General features: G+C 43.7%; 1 protein-coding gene across 2 annotated transcripts in view; it reads right to left on the bottom strand.

Annotated features, from left to right (window-relative positions):
* Positions 1–1,200: 1,200 nt before the first annotated feature.
* The window catches only part of RNF128 (ring finger protein 128), a 41,999-nt gene continuing 18,471 nt past the window's right edge, over positions 1,201–24,728 (bottom strand). For both annotated transcript variants that reach the window (XM_027799443.2, XM_055727258.1), the window contains exons 2-7: positions 14,635–14,885; positions 8,416–8,487; positions 7,753–7,835; positions 5,114–5,210; positions 4,097–4,250; positions 1,201–2,634 (exon numbers count right to left, since the gene is read on the bottom strand). In XM_027799443.2, coding sequence (XP_027655244.2) covers positions 2,513–2,634; positions 4,097–4,250; positions 5,114–5,210; positions 7,753–7,835; positions 8,416–8,487; positions 14,635–14,885 — 779 coding nt within the window. In that variant the 3' untranslated portion in view covers positions 1,201–2,512. The remainder of the gene's footprint in view (positions 2,635–4,096; positions 4,251–5,113; positions 5,211–7,752; positions 7,836–8,415; positions 8,488–14,634; positions 14,886–24,728) is intronic.

Here is a 24,728-nt window from a genome sequence, read left to right as displayed (position 1 = left end):
TACAAGAATCCTAAAAATATTCCTGAAAATTAGTGTAAGTGCCTGAGCTTCAAGCAAGTTCACATCTTGACAAAACACATACACATCATCTGATCCTACAGTAGTCCAAGTTCACTGACATGAACTACTGCATCCCCCAGTACATTCCTTGAGAAAATGCTGTGCACCCACCTTATCCTTAAAAAAAATGAGTACTGGAAAAAAAACCTGTTTATTGCTCTTAAAAGACAGTAAATAGAAAGGCTTGAATTCTGTAAACAAAGCAAGCCAAATGTATAGATTGGAAGAAAAATAAAAGCCAAAGTACCTTTCAATGTATTCAATTGTTCCGAATCCCACCCACACCCCCTTTTCCTTGTAAGGTTAAATCTTGTTGTTATTAAACACAGGACTGGCAGATGATTTCTTGAAAGCATCATCATTAAATTCTACTACATTACAGCTTACACACCACAATAAATTTAAAAAACCTTTTTGAAACGAAAATGAAGTTTGGTGTTCAGGGGTTACATATTTACTGCCCAGCTGTTCCTTTCTCTGCTCTGCACTTCAGATGTAGAACAGAAAGGCAATCACAGCCAAAATACAGCTTTGGAGTGAAGTCCGATTATACCCTGCCTTACAGTTTGAGCCCATAACCAACCAGCGCTTCCTACACTAGAGCAGGAACTGAGCTAAAAAGAAGCACAAGACTAACTACTACCAAACTGGCCAGGGGAGTGACAGGTTTTTACTACATCTAATAGCATAGTAAAGAACAAAGGGTGTGTAATTGTTTTTAAAATGCTTTTTCTTACACAGCAGGCATAAACTTTTGAGTAAAGGAGGGATGCTGAGCAACCTGACGGGAAAAGTGAGATGCTATCCATCTGATCAGAAATGTTCATGTGAGACTGCCTTGCGCTGAACTTCCCCAAAACAACCGTTCAGAGGTATACCAAGCAACTCGCTGAACACACCCTAAGCTGCTTGGGCTTTCTTTCATATGGGGTACAGCTACCAGCCTTAAGCCTCTCAGCAAAAGTTCAGTCTATATAACAGTAACACCCTGCACATAATTAGCACCCCTTATTCCAATTAGTTTGGGCAAGCGCTGCTGCTTTTTGGCCTCCCAAAACTGAATGAGTTTTGGGGTTGTGGGACAGGGCAAATTCAGCATCTGTTACTATGTAAGAGTTGGGCATCAACATTTCATGTCAGTCAGGGTCATAAAAATATAGTTTTATTTAAATTTTCATATTCAAATTCAATACAAATCATTAAATATTTACAACAATTTTTATTATACTATAGCTAAAAAAAAAAATGCATTGTTTTTCCCCTCCAGATTCAATAGTACTTTATTGCAGGCTTTAAGACAAAGTTCTGCTCACATTAGAAACAAACCATAGATAGAGATAAAAAAAATAAAGTGCATCTGTAAGATGTCCTTAGTTACCTTCGCCGGGCAAGGACCTACAGTTACTGTTGAGGCACCCAGTGTTCCTCCTCGACGCCAGTTCAACTCCCCGCAGACGGCAGACAGCTTCTCCAATCATCTGTTACGTTTACCAGACATCTCCTCTCCCTGCAGCTTTAGCACACAGGCGAGACAATGCACAGCAACAGTTCAGCATTTTTCAGAGGCTGGATCAGTTTCTCACCAAAACACAGCAGATCCTTTGCAGAGAATCTTATCTTTTCATCTGTAGTTCAGTCTTCCTGAAGTCGTCCCAGGCTCTCACAAAGCCAGGACTCTGGCATACTGCTGGTGCTAGAATGGTTTTAACTCCAAAAATCATGGAGGATCTTTCAAGATTGTCTAATATTAAACATGTTTGAAAAGTTCCTGCAATTGTTCCCTTTCCCTTTACAGTATTGTGCAAGTCGGATTTGGCCTGTCAGCTTACAGCTCTCTTTTCCCTTTAGGAATGTGTGGTTGGCAGGTTGGAGTTGAGAGGTAGAGAATCAGTCTGTTTACTAGAGGACCAAAGACACTATGGGCAAAATCCAGTTTGACAGGCATTAGTTTGTACTTTCTCCTATCAAATTAGTGCACTGAAATATTAAATACAGTGTTGCTTAAAACTAAGCCGTGTCTGGTAAATAAGTATGAGACCAGATCAAAATCAATTTGTTTACAATGAAAATCCACTTGAATTAAAACAATAAACAACAAAAAAACCCCAAGTCAAAACAATCCCCAGTAGAGACAGCTATGACAAAGAATCTTCTCCTTGTTCTAATGACTCAAACACTGATGAGAAGCTTTGCTGAAGATGGAGCTTTTGGTTTAGTGTTAAAATCTGATGTTTTCCTTTATATTCAAGACTGCTTTATCTGAAGAGTGCTAAAAATAAATTGCACATGGGAGACAGTTTTACAAATGGCAAACCATAGAGTTATGATTTGAACAAGTCTATTTAATCTACTTAATCCTAGCATTGCCAAGGCAATATTTTTCTAATACAGTCCTACAATATTTGGTATACATGTGACAGCAGTAGGCAGCTCCTTCCATCCATGTTGCTGGCTATGTGCTTAGGACTCGAGGAACATGCGTTTCATCTGCCTCAAAACTCAGGTTGTCAGCATGTGGAAGGACATTCACAGCAGGGGCCTGAGATTCGTTGTTTACAAGGCAGACGTCGTCATCTGTCCAGAATAAAACCAAGAAAAGAAGTGTCACAGGCAAGCTTCACTACCTGAAAGCAAGCCATGCTCACTTTATTTCCAGAAACCCACTGCAGCAGTCTTTTCCCAGCACTTTTCCTACAGAGTAGGAAATCCAAGGCCACACTCCAACTACCACTCTTCTGCTGCCCCCTCATTGGTTTGTGAGCCCGTTCTTGACACTACCTGTCATTTCTAGAGGTATCTGCTAAGCTCCGGAGTTCACTTCTCACTAGCACAGAGCAAGCCTAGGCTGTGTGCTCAAGTGGCAGAAGGCCATGCGAGGACAAGTTCTGCAATTCTCACGTAACTTTAGGGCTGCTGAAGACAGGCATCAGGAGCAACCTCTAGAGACTAAGGCTCAGGCTAAACTGTGGGACACAGGCTGACTCCGAGAGGAAGGCCTTCTCCTTACAGCCTAATCTTGTTAGGCTGATGTTAGTGCGTCCTTGCCACTTGAAGTGAGAATATCACATGGGCCTGAGCCATATAATTAATCCAACATCACTTCAGTTGTACATAGGGATGCAATTTCAACTTCTGATGTTTAGCTTATAGGAAGTGCCCTCTGTTCTACTGGGGCATTACGTACCTAAATGGGGCACTCCCATACAGGCACTTGCTGGAGCAACACATCCCACAGGATGCAGGCAGCAAATCCCGTGCTTTCCTATCAGCTAGGCTTCCCGCAGGAAATCAAAGCAGACACAGCCCAGAGCATCCCTTTTGCCTCCAAAAGCTTCCCTACCTACTCCTCTTCCCAAGGTCATTCCACAATCCAGGGTATAGTTACTTTTGCTTGTTTACCTGGAACCTTTCCATTTTTAAAAGTCAACAGCAACACTAAGTATGTGTTGGCAAAATTGAGGACTAAAGAGACATTTTCAATTAGTTTGCTGTTATTCAAAAAGATAAGGTATTTGGAAAAGCTGATAGTCTTTTCCAATTAAAATTCTCTGAAAGTGTTCAAGGATGACTCAGTCTTGGCATAATCTGAAATTCAACTGAAGTATTTGTCATCTCTATTTTGCATCATCTAAGCTACAGCAGGACTGACTCCACAAGAGTTTTGTGTAAATAATTAACTACTGAAAGCAGACAAATCTAGTGGCAAAGCAGCACCCACTCATTCAAATGAAATCTCTGAAGAGATGATGAGATGAGGGACATCTTCAGAAAAATCTTTTTGGCCTTTAAGTTGTAAACTTCTGACTTTCAACTACTCTTTTCATAGACTGTTTTTTAATTCACATTTAGGTTGTGCTTCATTTAAAAACAAAGACCAAGTGTCAAAGCCAAGTTTTGTAACAGAAGGCAAAATTAATATTACCTTGTTTTTCAGGGTATTCAAGCACTGTGACATGTTATTAAGGCAACCCTCCCAAATCACAGCATAAGCAGAGTGCAATGCAACCTAGCAAGACAGATGAAACAGTAGACTCACTTTCTGATGGTGCACGTTCCTCTGGAACAGTTGTATTTACGTCTTGTACAACTGTTCCACTATGATTACCCTCTGCATTAACTTCAGGGACATTTGTTGTCCTGTTAAATACTGTGGCCTGCACAGGCTCAATCCCTTCTTCTTCTACAACCACCTTTGTGGGAGAGGGAAAAAAAAAAAAAAAAAAAAGAAAATGGTTAAGTTACAACTTTGTAGGAAGCTGCATATTTCCAGGAGACCAATGCCTGCAACGACCACAGTCTAGTGAGCTTTTACCCAGAAAGAAATAAATTTAAAATTGAAAAAAAAGCTCTGCTGTTAACCTCCAGCCTCATATGTGAAAATTAATTACTGCTTAATTAAGTGGGAAGCAGAGATGCAGCTTCTGCATTCTTCAGCCAGCTCTTCTCTTTCACTGCCCAGTACCAGGAAGAGATTCTTCCTTCCACTCAGTGCAGATCTCCCTCCCACAGGCAAACTCTGGCATACATTTTAGCTGGTCCAGGCAGCGTCAGGCATTGGCAACGGCATCTTCCCCTGGCACTGGCCACAATGAGCAGTTGAGAACACATGAGAAATTCCTTACATTTCCTAGGAAGTCACGCGGCTCCAGGAAAGCCATACATGCTAACACATTCACTTTTCAAGGACTCTGGGTACTTTAGCAGCTGAGCAGAGGTTGGTTTCAGGGGCAGTGTGGAGTTGGCAGTCTACCTGAAGCTTTGAGAAACACCCTTAGCTGCAAACACAAGTTAAAGAGCAATTCTTCACTCATGCATGACAATCGGTTTTTTGGCTGACATTCTGCCCAAGGCTTAAGAGGATACCAACTCAGACCAGGCCAGCTGCAGGCTTCACTAAAGGGGACACAGCAATGAGTCCTGGGGCATCTTGCCACTGACATGGCAACACCTGTGCTTATCACCCATGCTCAGAGGCAGCACGAAATAGCTCAGTATGTGCTTTTACTACACTAGCTTAATACTGATCTGCCACTAAGACAGACTACTGGTTTACCTCAATATCCAGAACTTTGAGTATGTCACATATGCACATTGGGCATGTCCTGTGTTCCAGAAGCCAGGGGTCAATACAGTCCTTGTGGAAGAGGTGGCTGGTGAAAGAAAGTAGCCAACAAGTTAGGTTTCACACCAGGAAATGATGTGGCAGTTATGAAAGCCCATTTATAAACGCTGAGAATTTATTCATTCTAGAATGGATTACCTTATTTTGCCACAAGTTTCAGCTGAAAGCTATGGATAGTTGATCTCTCAACCTGCAGCTGGTTCATGCTTATTATGCTAGAATTCAGTATTATCATCTTTCCTACATCAGTCTTAAGCTTTTTTTTTAAAAAAAATATCTGTGTACAATACGTTCCCAGCTGATTAACTAATACAAATATTAGTATCTCAGCCTTAGCTTTAAGGTTAACTTCTGTCATGCAGATCCAGATGACTAAACACTTGTTTCTGTTAAAACTGCATAGAAAAATAACCTCAGAGTTATGTCCTCAAGATAAACTATACCCACACACATTTACTTTATCTATACAGCCACTGTGTATTCCAAGCGGGTATTCTGCAGGCTGCGTACTCAAAAAAGCAAATATAGTTCAGCCATTACAGATGCAAATTTGCACTTCTGTCAAGACACTCAATTTCACAATGGGTCTGAATTAGGCCACAGATTTAGGAGGATGACTTCAAATCCTGTAATCTGCCTGTTCCTTCAGTCTGAATAGAAATAGCAAGGCAGACAGGCACAGCTCAATATTAATCAGAACTCTATTATGAAGCAAGTGCAGAGATCAACTTCCAGTGCTCAGTATCCTACGCCCCAGTACGATACCAGGATTCTCCAATTCAGCCCACATAACCAGCGCCTCCTTCCAGCTGCACCAACATTAACATCTAGAGTACAACTTGAAACTTCCTTGATGCGTGACTGTTTTACTTGTTTTTTACTTGGACTTAATACTGGTCTTACGTACCTTTGCTACTATAAATGCCTTCAGTTTGACTATCTGGGCAAGAATGCTTTCTGCAAATACACACGCCCCAGGTACTCAGATACGATGTGACTCACAGAAGCATTCAATTGTTTGTTTCTTTCATGGATACAGTCAAATGCTTTCAAAAAGTTGGGTCTCAGTGTTGACGTCAACAACATCAAGTACATTCCCACAGTAAATATCAGTTAAGAACTCATGTGAGAGAGAATTTAATATGGTTTATACTGGCAGAGATCACCACTGATGAAGATTATCAAGTAAACACAGTTGGCTTAAGCTAGTGCCGCTTACAGCTACATTTGGGCCAAAAAGGAATGAAACATCACAAACGTATGTAAAAGCAGTCTCAGAGCAAAGCATAATGCAGTAAATTTGTGTATAAAGAACATATTCAAAAGAAATTACTCCCCTCTTAATTCAATAATTGCACATTCATGTCAAGATTAGCAGGGTTTATAGGAAAATAATGAGAAGTCAGGTCTCCTATGAGCCAAAAGTATCTAGAGCCTGTCTAAATGCTTCTGGTACTCATGGGACTTACTTCACTGCTGAACAGGGCTACCCATGAGCCTAAACCTGACAAGACAGCTGAATAATCATTAACATGTGCCTGAAAAGCTTATTCAGTTTGGGGTTTTCCTAAACGATTACGCATTAGATCAAGGAAGTTTGTTGATAACACCTTAACAGGCCAACGTTATGATATCAGACCTGCTTAGAAGTCCTACTGCTTGGGAGCAGAGAAAGCTTTTGGAAAACTGGAACCTGGTACAAAGGTAACCCCAGCTCAGATCTGAGTGTTTGACAAATAACACTGCTCAGCACACAACAGCACTTAAAGATTTTTTCAATTTTGGTACTTTTATCTTTCTACATCAAAATTTTTCAAAAGTGCTTTTTTATAAGCCTCCCCAAGGGTTACAAAACCTCTTCCCATACAAAACTCGTGCGGTTCACATTGCAACCCTCTGGTTTTAGCAGCTTTGCCAGAGCAGTTCCATTCCACAAGTACAGGGGGAAATGCCAAGTTTCCTTAAGCCCTGAAGAGGCTTCATTGCTCATTTTAGGAGCAATCAAATGGAAGTCTTAGTGCTACAATACCAGGCTTCCACAGAAGCACAGCAATGAGATGCGATAGTAAAGAACTCTAGAAAAATAAACTGCTATCTACCGCTATTTTGGTCTAATTCAGGTGAGGCATACAACAAAAGAAACTATAACAGTTCGCATGGTTTAGGAAGTTTAGCAGGTGCACAACCCTCTTGGTAACCAGTAGACTAAATGACAAGAAATGGACGCTGTTTTCCCATGCAATTTAGAGGTAACATTCTTACACACCAGGCAAAGGAAGAAATCTTTAAAAAGCCGTGGCATCCCCTGGAGTGGCACTGTGGTCTGCCAAGTTACACTTGTCAATTCACTCACAGGGCCAGTTACGAACACAGGCCATCGGGGCACACGACAAGTGTGTATTTACCCAGTTCCTGTTGTTCACAACGCTGTTTGACAGAGATTCAAGAATTCTGGCTGTGCAACCCCTTGATTAAAGTTTGATCAGGTTTGTTAACGCAGCAGAAGGAACAACCAGTAAGAGGCATGCTTCCAAATTTTAGATTAAGGGGCAGTCTGGAAGACAACTTACTTGCAAATCAGAACACGCACTACTTCTTTCGGCTTGTACGGGTCAAGGCACACAGCACAGTTTCCTCCATCAGGACCAGTCTCCTAAAGCAGTGCAATGAATTTAGAGTGTTAACAGTCTTTGAAAGCTTCGTTTGAGCTACAGTCAGAGGGGGTCTAGCTAAAGTAATCTATGGTACCTCCCCTATACACTTATATAAACACATTATGTGGATTACTCATAGTCAAGATCACTCTGACAGAAGCAGTGAATATTTAACTCCATGGTTTACAAATCCAGCTGCAAACCATCACTGGATTATTTGAGGCACTCCTATAGAGGTTTTAAAACTGCCACCTCCAGTTTTAGTTTCAAAAATAGCAGCCAGGGAAGCTGATTAGATATACTAGTTTACCTTTAAGCATCCCTGCTGACAAATTGGGACCTCTCACCTCAGCAAGACTACAATCAAGCAGCTAAAAAAATAAATCTGATTGATAAGAATGTGCAAATTAAAAGTCTTGCACCCTGGGAAAGGACCTGCTTTGAAAGAGGAACCATCTCTGCAACAGACAGTTAGGGGCCCAGAGACGCTTCAGCATCCTGCTCCAGTGCTAAGGACCACTCTGAGTTCTGTGCAAAGGCTGTGCCATAGCACTCGGGGGATTGTAGGATCAGCCATACCTCATCCCCTTCCTTCACGGTGCGCAGCTGTAACCGGCTAATGGCCATCTTAGCCCTGGCCTTTAGTTGTCGCTGTAACAGAAAGCAGTCCTGGTTAAACAGTCATTTCACTCAGGTGGTGGTTACTAATACTTACCATGGTGCCTAGCGCAAACAGGCACCGGTTTTATAACCCAGATGTTATCAAAACAAGCCAAGTAAGCATGACCATGCTATTTAGAGACAACAGGAGACAAGAGTTTCCGGACACACTGATGTGGTTATTGACTCTGGATGACACACCAAGGCATTTGCATATGCTTTGTTTTTACCTAACCTTTCCACAAAGCACAGGAATTTCAACGGTTTCTTCATTGAAAAGATGTAAGATAATGCCTTGATCAGATTAGAGCTAACTGAAACCAACAGAAGCCTTCAAATTGACTTGATACGGAAGACCTAATATTGAATTCAGCAATCAATAACTTTTAACTACTCACATTATGAAACTGACTGCCACAAACTCACATCCTGATGAAAGGTGAGATTCTTTACTAATCAGCTCAGCTACCACCAACACACCCTGAACTGGTCCTCTGCCTGCTCTGTAAAGCACTGGGGGCAAACAGCTCAGGAGCCTCCTAGCACTAACTGACACTGTCAAGTGGAACAATGCATTTTTATCTCAATATGGGTTCAAAGTAACATGCGGGGGGGGGGGGGGGGGGGGGGGGGCGGGGCGGGGAGCTTAGAGCTATTTCTCCTCCTCCCTGTGACACAAAGTGTGAAACAAATCAAATGACTAGCCCGAGGTGGATTACAGGGCAGCTTTAAGGAAAGCACAGGAGGAAGCATTCCCGTTCATGCAATAATTTGCTCAGGATAGCAGGGCAAAGATGAGCAGACAGCAGAAGCCCAGCTCGCCTGGCAACTGTTGCTGTCCAGCTGTCACTGCAAAGCATTTAATTAGCACAGGAGCCAACATCTCTGCTTAAAGGTCACAGGTTGGTGCTGTTCCACCAGCAGGAATAATAGGACTGTTCTCTCCCTCCCTGGTGCACTTACTGCCTCAGGACCGAGGCATATCAGGCAGCTCTGGCAGTGCCATCCCAACATCTTACCTTAGTGACACACTGACTCAAGTTTTGCAGCTAACCAAAAAATCCCTTCCCCAGTTCAGCTGCTCAGTGCAGGAGCCCCACACTGTTTGCTTTCCAGCATTACTTCCCCTTAGGCATCTTAGTTCCATTACAAGAATCTTTTCTGGGATGAAGGTGCAGTGCTGGTAGCACAAGTGGGTGGAAGGCTATTGCTAACGCCTACCAATGCTCACAGAGTTTCTTAATTCAAGTCTGCCTAAGATTCCCTGTGCTGAAGCAATTAATGGCAAACAAGTTCATTTTTATGGTCTGCTGGGACCCTGTCAAACAGTTTTGGTAGAAAATGACCTTTTTGTATACTGGAATTGTTTTGGGGTACTAAGATACAGCATCACTGTACCTGCTTTTAGGACTTTAATAGTTGATAGCTATCAACAGTTATGAAGGAAGAGATACATATAATCCAAAGGTGAAGGATGCAAACAAGTTTTCAGGTATATTTTTTAGGAACAAGAATTAGTCAAGTGATCTTTGAAGCTTGCAAAGTTCTGCTCAAGACATCAATGTATGTTTCTGTATGTCACTTAAGGTTAACTTCAGAATGTCGTTCCCCTTGTCAATGTTTCAGACTGAAGCCACGGAGAAGCAGCTACACGCTGACCTCAGCAAACACTAAGGCCCCTAAAAGTTTCAGCAGCAAACATGGTAACATCAAGAGAGCATGAATGCAGCTGTGTTAGTACTTCTCATACGCAGCCAGAACTGTCTGTCACCGCTAGTTGTTATTAACTGAAAACTAAACCTTCTAGGAATGCAGTCCCTCATAGAGTATCTAGTCTACAAGTCTAGTGTCAGGTCAAGCATATTAGACAGGACCCAACTGGCTGTGTTGTTAATAATTTACTGAAACAATATTTTAAGTTTTGCCTGAGCACAAGTTTAATTGCTGTTCATGAAATGCACCTATGGCAAAGTCACCTTTAACACTGATTGTGATAAGTACAGCAGAACACCCCTCTGGGGAGATGGAGAAAGGTTGCAAGAGGAAGCTTTTTACGGAATAGCCAACACCAGGAGATCCAGGATACTCGAGCTTGGAATGTCAAAGCGTTTTATGAAGCCAAGTTTTTCAAGCAAACATTAAATGTTAATGGTATTAAAAGTTTAAAAGCCCCAACCCAGCAAGTTCAGGCAGGAAAAAAAGAAAAAGAATTACAAAATAGGTCATGTCCTGGGTTTTCTCCAGGCTCTAGCATGTTGAAGTAGAGAAGTACCTAACTGGGAAAGTTACTTTGCTGTTGCTTAGTCCTCACTCTTCCGTAGTCCAACGCTGCCAATTTTGTGTCCAACCCTTTCTGCATAAGGCTGCCTTTCTGGTACCCTGCAAGCACAGCCACGGTGATATAGACCAGCAAGCCCTAAGGAGGTCAGGAACTCCTGCTTTTCTCCTGTAAGCTAAGGAATTCCTTCCACACAGGTAGCTACTGCCACAAAAACAGTTTTGAATTGCGGAAAGTTGAGCAACTCACCTCCTCCAAAGCCATTAATTAGGTCATTTCTCAGCTGCAACATCTAATCTTTATGAAATCAATGAAAGTCAAGACTTGAGCTTAAATTAGAAACCAGGCCACAGATAACATCACTGGCCATTCTGCATTATTAAGAAAGGTTAATATATTGAGGAACTGAATTTGCCAGTACTCTGCTGACTAGAAAGGTAGCAAGTCACCTACCACACTTGCCTTGTTTTCCCACCTTCTTGCTCACAGACCATATGATGCAGTAAGAGATTGCAGATGTGGGGACTTGAATTTCAAGTCCAGAAGAAAATCAGCATTCAGATAAGAACTAGCAGGTTGTAAACAATTTAGCTGGCCAGCTCATGAGGAAAAAGCTACTCTATTTAAACTCATAGTTAGGACGGATGTACCACTAAATTTTTGGTTTTGCTTGGACCACAAGACAACATGACTGACTTCTCAACAGTCAGCCAACCTTTTAAAGAAACCCTTTGTGCAGTTCTACGTTACTGGCTTGCATGCAATTCCTGCTCAAGCTGAGCAAGAGACAGCTGCAGAGAAAAGTTTGCAGAGAACGTTTAAAACCTGGGTTATGTGTGATCAAGCCATCCAGAAGCAAGAAGTCATACCAAGAAGTACAGAAACTGTACTGGCAAACAGTAAAGTTTAAAGGTACTCAACAGCCTGACTGTCTATAAAACAAGAGTTTGCTTCAGAAAGCACTGAAGTCAGAAGATTTTTCTCAAGGCAAAAGAAAAGGAAAAACATATTGCCAATATGGTAATACTTGGAGGCCATCCAATTCAAGCAGGGGTCACTACTAGTCCCACACATGAATGAAACACTTATCTAGCCAGGCTCTCGTTTTCAAGAAGCCTTTGCAGAAGAGACAACACATCTAGAAAATGGTCACAAGCAAATGGGACTCCAGCTTCACCGGCCTTTTCAGCCCAGGGCAAGAACTCTCCTGGGCCTGTGGCTCAATCCACAAGGACAAGCCAAATATTCAGAAACCTAAACATACAAGAGACAGGCTGCAGAGCATCATCATATAACAATTAGCTCATCACAGCACTCTGCAGAGCAATTCAAAAGTGTACGTTTTGGTTCAAGTGGTAGACTGACACTTTCAAAGATCCCTCACACAATAGCAATATAATTCCACAAGGAAGGTCAAAAAAGCAGACAGATACTTTAAAGAGTAGAAACACTGTGTAAAGGGATGCAGTGAGAACAGCAGTTCACTTCCAAAAGAGGAAAAAATTGTGATACTTAACTACTGACTGTTGCCTAAAGACACCTCCCAAAAGTATGTAAAACCCTTCAACACCTGTGCAATAAGGGAGGCAGAACACACTCCATTACTCCACCAAATAACAGACTGAACTCCAGGCAACCTGAGATTCCAAAGGGCTGAATGCTGACAGAAAAGCCGACCCCCCCCCCCTCCCCCCGGCAAACTGGGAAGTTGTACAGCTAATATTCAGTATTTCATGGTGCCAAAGCAGCTAAACGTGTCAAACTTTGGATACGCAGTGAAAATGCAATCAGCTGGCTAACAGGGACCGCAATAGCATCACCTTTTAGTAGTTCACCTTCATTAACAAGAACTTTCTGTTATTCTTTGCTTATCTAATCTTTGTGAAGTCAGTTTTTAGATGCCACGGTATAAAAACAATTGAACATGTTCCGGATCATCTTGAATTTCACTTTTACAAAATAGTACATTTTTACCCCCTGATAGCAGAGAAGCTTTCTTCTATTCTTTTACTTTATAAAGCACTTTATAAGGCCCCTTAATTTCAGTTCGTCTGAAGTCACGTGGAACTGGCATGTCATTTATCAATGTTATTTTTCAATCTACAGTGAATTCCTTGTGCACACAGAGCCCGAGACAGAAATAGTTTGTGAAGGGGCTAGCCAAGCAGACTGGATTTTCCCAGTACCATCTACCACCAAGGCATTAATAACATTTGTAAGTTGTTGAAAGCTCAATAGCTCAGAATAGAGCTGGACTTCCACAGCTGCTCTGTTAAATATCTTCAAAGGAGGAAAAATTTTCATGTGATTTGATGAAGTGTCTTTTGCAGACCTGCTTCTAGGACACCCAGGTTTTCCTGCCTAGGTTTGTTCAGCATTAAACAGAGTTCTCGGAGCAAATGGCAGGGAACGAAGAGAGAATTCATCAGCAGGAGACAGTGTGCACCTCTGTCCGTAGATGCGAGCAAGAGCACAGCATCAAGTTACAGAGCTCCGTGCCATCCCTCATGAAAGGTGCTGCAGAGACAACTCCCTGTGACATCCAGTGCTGGCAATGCTACATCTCACAGGCAGATGACAATTCCCAATACTGCTCTTCCAACTAGTCCCTACTGTATCCTCACATCGCTTCCAGGTATGGCATAACACCAGAATACGCAAACAGGCTAACCCAAAGCACTCAGCGAAGGCATAGTCCAGAAGCTGAGGCAGACACAGCTTAAATGAAGCACAGGTACAGTTCATCTTACCATCAGATGTCTTGCCTCAGTAAGGATGTAGCCAGCTGACCATTATCAACAAGATTAAGCTTAGACAGGATTTCAGAACACAAATTCAGCTAAGTTAGGTTCTGTGGTTACCGGGAGAACCCAGCCAGAACTCTGGTTAATAAATGAAACCAGCATCGAACTCCAGGAATACTGCTGTCATTCACCCTTGCTATAGTCTCTCTGCCTGCAAAGAACAGTGATGGATCTGCATGTTAACATTTTGAAGAGGTCAGTCCTAAAGTGTTGCAGAAGCCTTAAACTGGCCTGAATTTCAACACCTGTGTCCAATTTCCAGCTTCATTAGCTTATTGCAGCAATATCTTGCTCAAGGGACCTGAGACCCCTGGGACAGCAGAGATCAGCAGGGCAGGTCTTCTGCAAGGGCAGAGAAGTCTTTCACCTCCTTAACTACCTAACCCCTGAAGAAGAAATAATTTTACATACTCTGAGCCCAGCTTAAGCTAGATGCTAGTGCTATTGATGTCTGTAGACGAGTTACCTGGAAACTTAACTCATTAGCAACTCCCAGCTTGGGGTTTAAAAAGAACACAATTTAACAGCGCTTTTTTCAACTCCTACTTGAGGCTATCATTGTAATTCTCAGAAAGCTTTCAGTCAGAAAGCAGCTTTCAACAGGCAATAGCTTCCCAATTTGTGGTCTACAGAAAAGCAACCGAAGTACTGCACCATTTTGCAGACACATTGGCAGTCGCTCTCGCATTGCAGCTAGCACACTGGCAGTGCCATGTGGGAAGTGCGAGGGTCAGCTAAAAGCAGTTCAGCTCTCTCACCGCCTCCAATACAGGAGCATTGTGGCTGCACTGTAGTTCAGGAAGTGAAATTTGTAGCAGACAGTTAGCTAAACATGATCAGTTGCCTTCTCCAGAGTTTGCTTTTTGCTTTTCTTTGGAAAGTTTTACGATGTTCAAAGATAACCTCTCTTAGCTTTTAAAGAACAAGCTCCACCCTGTGGAATGAATACATTCAGTAATTTTGGTGCTCAATCAGTGTTTTGCCCTCAAAATCCATAGCATGGAGGCTCAGGGGTATAAAAAAAAAACAAAACAGTAATGGCACACACAAACTCACCTGAGTCCTGGACTGGGCCCTCGCAATCCTGAATCTCCGAGCAGAACGTAAAATAAAGTAGCCTATGGCTGCTGCTGCTGTGACAATGAAAAATGACACTGAGATGAAGAAGATGGCGTACTGGTTCATCCAAGGACCATGCTTCTTCCCCACTTGAATAACCATAGTCACTTTCATGCCACTCTCAATCAGATGTAAGATCTCCATGCCTTTCAGGTTGCCAATCATAATTGCAACGATGCTTTTAGCACCTGCAAAGGAGAAGGGTAATCCACGCTCAGTTCCCAGGTGTTATATAAAAGTCATTGTCTTAGATGTTCTCCATAACACTCCTCACTCCCATACAGGACACACATTGCCATTATTTTAGACTCAGCATTTTAGCAATTTACATTTTAACATGCCTTTGAACTACATGAAGATCAAAATAAACCCTATACAGAGCAAGGTCGCTAGGGACTGCAGCATCTCCAGGAGCTCAGGGATGCCAGGTACACAGCTGGTGCTTTAGCCATCCTTCCTGTAATGGATCTACTCCCTTCCCTGCTCCACTGCTACTTAACACCTCTTTTCTGTATTTGACAGGACTGTTACGTACTTCTCCAGACACTGAGCAGCCAAAGCCACAGATCAGCCTTTGCTTCTGTATCTTCAGAAGCAATTGAGAAATGTCCGAGTGTTGACTGTTGTTGTGGGCTTCTAATGCAAATTCAGAGGGAGGCAAATATGGAAATGTGCTTGGCTTTTAAACAGCTGGTGGCAGATTGCAAACTCCAACCAGATTTTAATGACGGATTTCAGTCACTCAGTTGAACACTATGACAAGCCAGAGGAACATGGTAGGAAGAAATTTCAAGCAACTCTGGTCACCAAGCACAGACCAGAACAAAGCTGCTTTCATTCAGTGACAAGCAAGTGCTTGAAGAGACTTGATACTATTTGCAGGAACTTCAGACAGTCCCAATGCAACAGAGAGGCTCTTAAGAGAAACAAAAGCCAAAAAACAAAAGGGAGAAAGGGTCCTGCCTTATTCCCATTCACTTCTGCGTGTCTCACTAATCAAGTATAGCTTGTAGTTATGAGCAATACAAGGCATAGTGTAGGCGTTCCTGGCAATGAAATGTCACCATCAGCCTACAAACCCACTTCAGCTACTAAACCATGAGTTGCGAACAAGTTTTACCCTTAAAGAAGAAAATCTTCCATTTAAGTTTCAGGCTAATCGGTTCACCAGGATGACATGAGGTGGCATGTTTAAGTCTTCCTAACATTTCCCCCCCTTCCCCCCGAGATTTCTCTCGCAATCTCAGCTCTGCTTTCAGCACATGCAAGGGGTCAGCCGGTAGCTTTGACACTGGAGCAACAAGTGCAGAAGTGGGAGCGATCACCTCCATCCCCATCTACACTACTCCCAGCCCCACCCTGGGGCGAACCCCCACTGACATATATCAGCATCCATCTTCAATATTTTGTAACGCAAACTCTTCGGACCAGCAGTTAATTTCTAAAGGCAGTTACAAGCGAGCTAACCTGACAGCACATGAAGTTAACCGAATACCTTGTGCCCACAACAGGGAAAGGAATCCAGAAACTGCACCTAGTTACTGGCCATCAGTAGCACAGAAGTTTAGTCACTTCAGAAGCTCCTTTTGGACAGGGACTAGACAACACTCTGGCACTATCACCCAGGACTTGTCACGGGGACATCACCCTTACCTGGCAGAAAACCAGACCTCCTTCACTTGCTCAGAGGAGTTAAGAGCTAAGATAAAAGCCCAGAATCCATGTTTAGGACTACTGCTGTGCTTCTAGAATGAAACCAGCTAGGACAACCCCCACCACCACTTCCCGAGCTGCTAGACGGGTCCCATCACAACAGGCACTGAGACACATTACTGTGGCCATGAAACCACCAATGTAGACAGCGGCTCCTGACAGCACTTGAGCATCTTAATGGAAACAAGCTATTTCGGGGGACATCTGCTGAGGTGTCTCAAGCATAGCAGCTGCCCTAAACTGCCAGCCCGCCCCCCCCCCCCCCCCCAAACTCCAGCAAAGCAAAAGGAAAGTCAATTAGTTGTGCATGGCAAAAACGTCACAGAAGCCCAAGTTCCTCACCTGGGCATCAGCTTCTGTGATTCAGGTAAAGCTTTCTGTGACAGTTTTTAAGGGACATTAGAAGGTGAGCTTAACCTGCTGCCTGTTTAGCTAGTAATGGGCTTATTGCTAAACAGAAGTAAGATCTGTTTAGTTAAACATTTCCCAGCTTCTCTCCTTTCCCATCTCCGATGAAATCGGAGAGGGAAAGTTATTCAAATCTATAGACAAATACAATCTGCCTCTGTAGATGTGGAGTTTTGCATCATCAGGCAGCACACTGGTCAAAATCTGAAGGACGCTGTTTTGCAGATACGTGCTGGCACAGATGAAGTGCAAGAACTTAAATGGTTTGTTGGGGCAGGGGAAATGCTGGGACACAAGTACATTTGGCACACAAAGAGAGTGCATGGCTGGGATCAGTTTTACCTTCCTGTATCAGGTTTACTTACACGCAGCGTGGAGTTGCATCTATTTATACCAAGATAAATACCTATATTAAACTCTGCACTGCACAGACATCAGTTGTTCTCCCATCACGCTTCTGCTCCCCATAACCAGGAAGTTACAGATTTAGCAATTCAGGAGAGAAAAATGCAAGGTGCCAGGGGTGCACAGAATGGGGAGCATTAACTTTTGCACCGTGAACACCTGCTTTTTCATATTCATTAAGGGGACTATTGTAATCCAGTGCTACACATAAATCTATTCTGAACCAAGCAAGTTGTAGGTCCTGGAGAACAGTCACCCCACAATATTTAGCAGACTGCAATGAAACCTAATCAGTGCCTCAACAGCAGTCAAGTTTTAACTAAAAATCACAAGCTGTTCATGCATCAAAGCACACTGAGACAAGGATTAGATTTTGGGGCCAACCAGATCCCCTGCTTCAAAACAAGCTATGGCAAAATATCGTTTACCCGATTCAGATTAGGTATACACAATGTACAGGATAACCAGAACTTAAGCTATTTGAGCCATTGCATACAATTAAGTCCCAGAAAAGCAGGTCCCTATGTGCCACTGCTAAGTATGGTGGGACTCCATGGCACACCTCAAGGCAACACCTACACTGGAGACCCATGCTAGAGCACAGTGTTGATGCCTCCATGATCTCCGTATCTTGCACAGCTACCACCATAAAACCTCTCCCCACAGAAGCAGCTCAGAAGAACTGTTGGTGTGTTCAGGATGAACAAAGCTGCAAGCAGATTCCCAGAGGAAGTGAGATTTTCAGACTTACCTAATTTTTTTTTCTTCCTTCCCCAAGCAGCGAAGGAATGAGAAGTCCTAGCACCTCAGAGGAACCATCTCCTTCCCAGGCATATTACAAGTACAATTACAACTTCTAGAAAGAGTACAGGCAGGTTTCTCTGGGCGTTACACTGTTTTTGTTTTATTTAATGAAAAGGGAACTGCTTTTCCCTAGATCTTATTAATACCCAGTAACGAGCATTCTTTTCTCACTTCTCTGTTGGGACCTGATGAAGTTGTCCACCCTTTCAGTTAGTTATGGTAGAGCTTCCAGGTGGTCTGGAGTTCACAATGTCAAGGAGATTCAGAGATTAAGGAATGCACCAGGTTTTGCAGTGATTAGAGGCTACATGACTGAAGGCTTTCTGCCCAGCCCCCACAACTCACTACTGTTAAAACCCTTCTGTAATACAGAAAGAAAAAAACAAAAATAAAAACTAAAAACCAGCTTCAGAAGGGAGCTACACTAGAACTCCAGGTGGAATCAATACAGCAGACTAAGACTTAAAAGCCCAGGGACTGCAGCCCCAGCATGCAGACTTAAAGGAATGTTCTGCCCACAAGAGACTCTGCAGTGGTACATGGAGCTCGCTTGTGGGCTTGGCTTGAAGTCCGTGCCACTGGGGAGCTCGGGAAGGCCCCATCGGCCCCCCAGAGCACAGCGGCTAGCTGTACGTGTAAACCCAACCGGCAGATTCCCTCCCCTGGGATGACAGTTGAATGCTACCTTAACCATAATTAAAACCTATCCCTGGTGCCCCATATCTCCAGCCTTGCAGGCAGTGCCCGAGCGCATCAGAACGAGTTACAGGGCACTGCCTGAGCTTCATCCATCCCTTCGGAGACAGCTTTGGTAAGCAAATCCTCCCCCAAGGAGCACAGGGTGCTGCTATAGCACTGTGTTTGCCAGGGTAAAATCCTGCCTCCTGGACGGTCCAGGGCAGGCTCCTACAAGTTGAAACCACTCCAGGCACAGCAGCCAGCTCTGGAGGAGGCAACGGTCCCTTCCCTGCACGCTGCTCCTCCTCAGAGCTCCAGGCAGTTTGTAAGTAAACTTTGCTCTTGCGCTTTCAAATCTTTGCCTTTCCTTCCAGATGTTAGAAAACAGAAGACTTTGCCCCGTGTTAATCTTAATGTGGTGTTTGCACTGTGCATTTAATAAAACTTAAGCACAACCTGGAAAAGGGAGGAAAGAGAGCACGCCTCCAGGAATTTCAAACTCTTCCGTGTAGCGAAACCCCTTCAAGTGATGAAGGCCATATTTGCATTGCCCAGCTAATTAACTGCCAGAAATCAAGTTTAGTTTTGAGTTTTCAGTATTTGAATTTAAGGAATCTTTATTGTAATACCACATTTCTTACTCACCACTTGAGCTTCGTAACAAAGAAAACCGAACGGGCTCAGACTGCTAACCACAACGCCAGCTTTATGATTGTGCGCTACTTTTTGTTGTGGCCCATTTTAAGGACCAATATACTAGTACCTAACAGAAAACATCACGTGCCTCCAAAACTTAAGCAAATAAATTCAGTTATGAAACTTGCCATCTCTGCACACTTTCCCTTCCTCTACTAGTGACTTTGATACCCCACCCAACACCACAGAGAACATTAATTCAATCTAAGAGAAATATTTAATATTTTCTCTGTGCAATACTCTGAGGTGACACTGACAAACACTGTATGTTCTTCCAACTCTTGTGAGGCCCTGGCAAAGCCTTTTGCAGTGAATAATTAACTTCCAGCTGTTTGACAGCTTTGCATGTCATGGAAGGCAACTCCAGAACTCCAGCTCCAAGTCAGCTCCTCTAGCCTCATTTAAAATTGGTTTCTCAGCTCCTTCAGGCATTGGAACCATTTGGCATTGTTTAAGCTTGCATTAAACCAACCAGATTAAGCTTCAGTCACATCACGAATGACTTTCATTTCAGTTTAAAGGCCTCTGTAACCTGGGGTAAATTCTGTAGATCTTTGTTTTCTCAGATAGCAAAAGCCAACCCCTTCCAATGTCTCCCTCACCATTTACCACGAACAGGCTGCAAAACGGTGTGATGGGACCCTTCCCCCCTTGGGAGCGGACCTAGCTACAATACCGTGTGATGAAAACATTTGAGGAAGGCAATAGTTTCGTAGGTATTTTTAGGAAAGACTATAAAGCACAGGTAAGTAGGCAAGCTATTTCAGACCAAGGGAAAAGCTAGCATGCCTCACACAAGCTCCAACATTTCAGATGCTGCAGTTTCAGGCACCCCCCCTTTCTCAAAGCACAGTTTCACAACTTCTTTAAGCAGCATGAAATTTAGCGCCCAGCATCTTCCCAGTATTATTTCACTTTGTCCAGAGAGCGCCTTGTGCAACCAACGCATCTGCTGTGGCACAGCCGTGGCTTCCCCACCCCCACCCCGGGGACCAGCCCAGCTCACCCCACGGTGTGCCTAAGGCTTCACACTGGGATACCTGCCAACAGCCCCCTGTCTCGGCGGTAGCAGCAATCTGTTTCAACAGTATTTTAACCTCATATCCAACCAACACTAAATTTTCCTTAGGACTCAAGTGGCTTTTTAATATTGAAGAGAAATAGTTTCACAGAAGTCACTGGAAGGGGAAGGGAACAGCACAGTAATCCTGTCTGAAAGTTAAACATTATCTTTCCTGGCGTACAAGGGGTTTTCTGACAGGCTCGCCTTGACTAGCTGATTGAAGTTGTTTAATGTTGCAGTGGCAGAGCCAGTCCAGATAACCGAAGAATTTTTTATTTTTTAAAAAGACCACATTTTTTGTTTGTTTGTTTGTTTCGCAGAGGAATTACAGAGCAGTTCAACAGAAAACCAATGAACTGTTTTCTCTGAATGCTTTGAGATGACTGAGAAATGAAGGATGCCATTATGAACAGATTAAGGGGTGCAGACATTCTGCTACAGCTGAGTAAGATCTGCCAGAGAACTACTACAGGATGAAGGATTTTATTTTTAAAGACCTCACATGATCTAGCGGAGAAGTCTTCAGAGAAGGCAGTCACACAAGAACTGTTCAAAGTACCACAGCAATAACCCATCACCACCCCCTTTCCACAGCTACAGAAAGTCCCAGTTGACCACCACAAGCTCAGAAAAAGCAAAACTGAAGAAATTACTTTTGAGTTTGATTGCTCCACGTACAGAAAGAGCAGCAAAAAGTACACTTCAGAGTTTGAATTCTCAGGGAAAGGATAGGCTCTCAACCACAGCAGAATCGCTGTCCGATGACTCTTTGAGGAGCTGAAATACAAACCCTCACCTTGGTCACACAGTGGCTGGATCTTTGCTTTTATCTCCGTAACATGGTGTTTGCAGCACAGAAGATGAGCACTAGCTGTGCCTTCAGCCTTAGTCAAAGGGGCTAGTAGTATTTCCCTGGCATGCCTCCAACCCCCAACATCAGCAAAAAGACATTAGGAGATCAAGCCATCTCCTGTACTTTAGCATGAACGACACTGTCAGTTGACTCTCCAACAATTTCCTACCAGATTAGCACACCTGCCTCTTCAGGCACATAAGAAGAATATTTGATATACCATCTTCTAGGTTTAAAAATAAAACTAAGACATAAGATCTTTACTATTGCTGATCTCACTGTATTGAAATAGTACGAAACAGGGGATTTCTGGGGGTTATCAAACAGGCTGGTCCAAGTTTGCTGTTAGCTGTTCCAGCAGAAGGGAAAATAAACTCACAGCGTACACAGACCGGGGCAGTATTACGGACGTGATGTAATTCATCCAAGATGAAAGGCCAGCGCCACACACAAAAGCCATTGTGTCTCGACACCATGGAACACCACGGGCACGAGGGCTATACCCAGCCTCAGAGAAGTACTACGAAACCAGCCGCCTCCACACTAGCTCTGCTCTCATCCATAGCACAGTGTTGACAAAAAAAATTAATGACTGCTCTTATCCACATGCACAAGACCAAGTCTTATCAGGAATGCAAATCTGACAGAGCAGCACCTATCCCAGCACTCATCCTCCACTGAAGACACTGTCAGAGGAAACATCATCCTCAGGCCTTTATTGCCATACGATAAGCTCTCCCCTTTGCAAGAGGGAAGCATGACTGAACCCCTAGTTCCAGGAGCCATTTAAGCCTGGATAAGCTGACATGCAGGTAGGCTTGTCCCTCCCCCTTCTCCAGCTCTGCATGCTCTCCACCCCAAACATTCCCTGGCACCAAGATAAAAGAATTGCTCCCTTCCAAGCTACTGTGCAGTTATTTAAAGCAACAGCCCCTTATGACCCCATCTTTTTGATTGAACTGTCTTCTTGCGCACACTGTCACCTAAGCTTAATGAAATCTGCTTTCAGCTTGCTTTACTTGGCAGCTGGCACTCTGCCTGATCTCTTCCTCCTCAACATACAAGCCTTTCAAAATACAGAGGTAAACATTCAACAGCAAGACACTTGAAAAAGTTGCAAAAATTGGCAGGAATACTCAGGAGTAGGAAGCAATAGCCAGAGCTTTATAAAGAAAATTAAAAAAAAAAAAAAAAAAAAAAAAGGCAGAGGAGGAGCATTAGAGAGAAATTTAAAGATGAGAGCGAGCCTTGGAAGATCCTCAGCACTGTGAGGACAGATGAGAGGCCAGAAGATAAAGCCACTGCCAAGTGGTGGTCGTGTTTTGCAAAAGGAATACCTTTTTTGGAGAATTCATGCCCACAGCAGTCTGCCTGGAAAAAGACACCACCATACACTCCTCACCAACACCGCATTTAGTGATGGGGCTACTCTGCTTGGGAGCTACCACCCCTGTTTGCCTTGGGACACTCTTCGGTGAGGTCAGCCTCCAGATGGCTCACCCAACAGTTACTGTGGACAAGGAAGATTTGCACTTGAAGAAGCGCAGAGAAACTTTTACCAAATAGGCTAGGTGTCTAAAAGGACCACATCAAGACCAAATGTAGTTTTACATGACGTTTCCATGGGTCTCCAAGGGATAACTGAGGTGGAAACCAACCTGCACTCTAATTTAAATGGATTCAATTGGCAAATAGTAACTTCTAACACTAACAGTTGCCAGCCTTCCCCCTTACACACACCTTGCCTTTAAGATTTACGTAAATGCTGCCAGGCCCTAAATCTTAGAACATTTAGAACATGAAATCGTCCTTTAATACAGCAGCCAAGACTGTATGCTTAAGGGCACGGAGATGAATGAGATCTGTCGGACAGCCTTCTTCACATGCTGTTTGGTCAGTGGCACTTAGAAGAGGCAAGGATCATCTTTCAATCTAGCAAACAGCACCTAAAACCCTCTGGGGAAACAGAGATCAACGCTCCTTAATGAAAACTCTTTGGTGCATTCACTCAACAGCTTTCAGCAGTTTTGATTTAGTAAAGACATTGCTCACCCTCGTCAACTGAGATCGAGCTCACAGCTCATACCCCTACCTCTCAACATACTGGTAGCAGCTAAGTGCTCGCTGGAAACAAGTAAGGTTGAGAAAGCTAATGATAAAATGACCTAAATCAGCATGGTGTAAGCCAGAAGGCATCTGTCTGCAGAAAGATGACAGGTCACATTCGATACAGTGGGGAACAGCGCTGAGCCCGAGCGCCGTTTGCTCCCTGGCACATCCAAGACTGGAGGCCCACGAGCACTGTTGTTGTTTTAGGGCCGTAGGTCCTCCACAACCGAGCCTCTCCTGCCATGGCTGTCACCTCGGATTGTAATTCACCCTTTTGCAATTCAGCAGCCCAGTAAACCCAAAGAGCAAGGGCACTTTGCAGAGATGTTCCAGGCTATCTAAGGGTTGGTGCCTACCCTGCAGTCTTCCGTGGCACAAAGGTACCTAAATTAGACCAAGAAGAGCAAGGGCAGGGATTAGAGGCTGTCAGTAGCAGTGATCAGTCTGTCCTGCTTGCTCACAGACCCCTGTGCTGTGGGCAACTCCCCCGCACCCCCATCATACCCTGCAGGTGGGAGATCAGGGTCATCAGCCAGACTCTGCATACCACCCTGCTACCTGCCACTACAGCTGTGACATTAACTCACCCTAAACCGGGCAGCCAGGAGAACTGGACTGAGCATGTAAGGACAAAGTTGCAGCACATGCGCATCAAATTAGCTATTCTCAGGTGCAAAGAGCTACAAACTCCAGGCACTACAGACTGCAAATACGACCCAGGCACCGTGGATCCATTCAAGTTCTTTCTCAATAAGGAGCTGCTGGTAGGAAGGGCTAAATACTCTGCCGAGGGTCACCTGGCCGTGGCCAGGGAACACGGGAAAGCAAGTGTCATTCATTAGAACCTGCATCCTCATTCCTCATCTCGGAGGTGCTCAGCACAAGCCTTCACTCGCTGCAAAGGAGAGGTGCACTATTTGTTTACACGTGTACAAAGCGTCAGCACAGCCTGCCTTGAGATCACTGTTCTGTCTCAGCCTTTAGCAGGAAGAGTTTTACAGGTCACTTCAGCCTTTTAATATCATGGCAAAGTTTTCGCTTGATTCAAAAGACCGTGCCTCGCACAAAGTTGGAGCGGAGCAGAATTATACACTTCTGCCATTCACTATTTCCCCTAAGCATATGGAGATTAGCCTTCACCTCAGTGAAATTCCGGCAGAACAAGTCAAGTGGCAGCACTACATATTTAACCTTTCCTTCCCCTTTCGCCCATTGATGCAAGTTTACACTTGAACCAGATCTTGTCAGCCTGAGACACGCTGTTACTGTTTCAGGCCAGAATTATTTAGCTGTGTTGCCCCA

The sequence above is a fragment of the Falco cherrug genome, chromosome 15 (assembly GCF_023634085.1).
Source record: "Falco cherrug isolate bFalChe1 chromosome 15, bFalChe1.pri, whole genome shotgun sequence".
NCBI classification, from domain to species: Eukaryota; Metazoa; Chordata; class Aves; order Falconiformes; family Falconidae; genus Falco; species Falco cherrug.
This window is presented reverse-complemented; position numbering and strand designations above follow the sequence as displayed.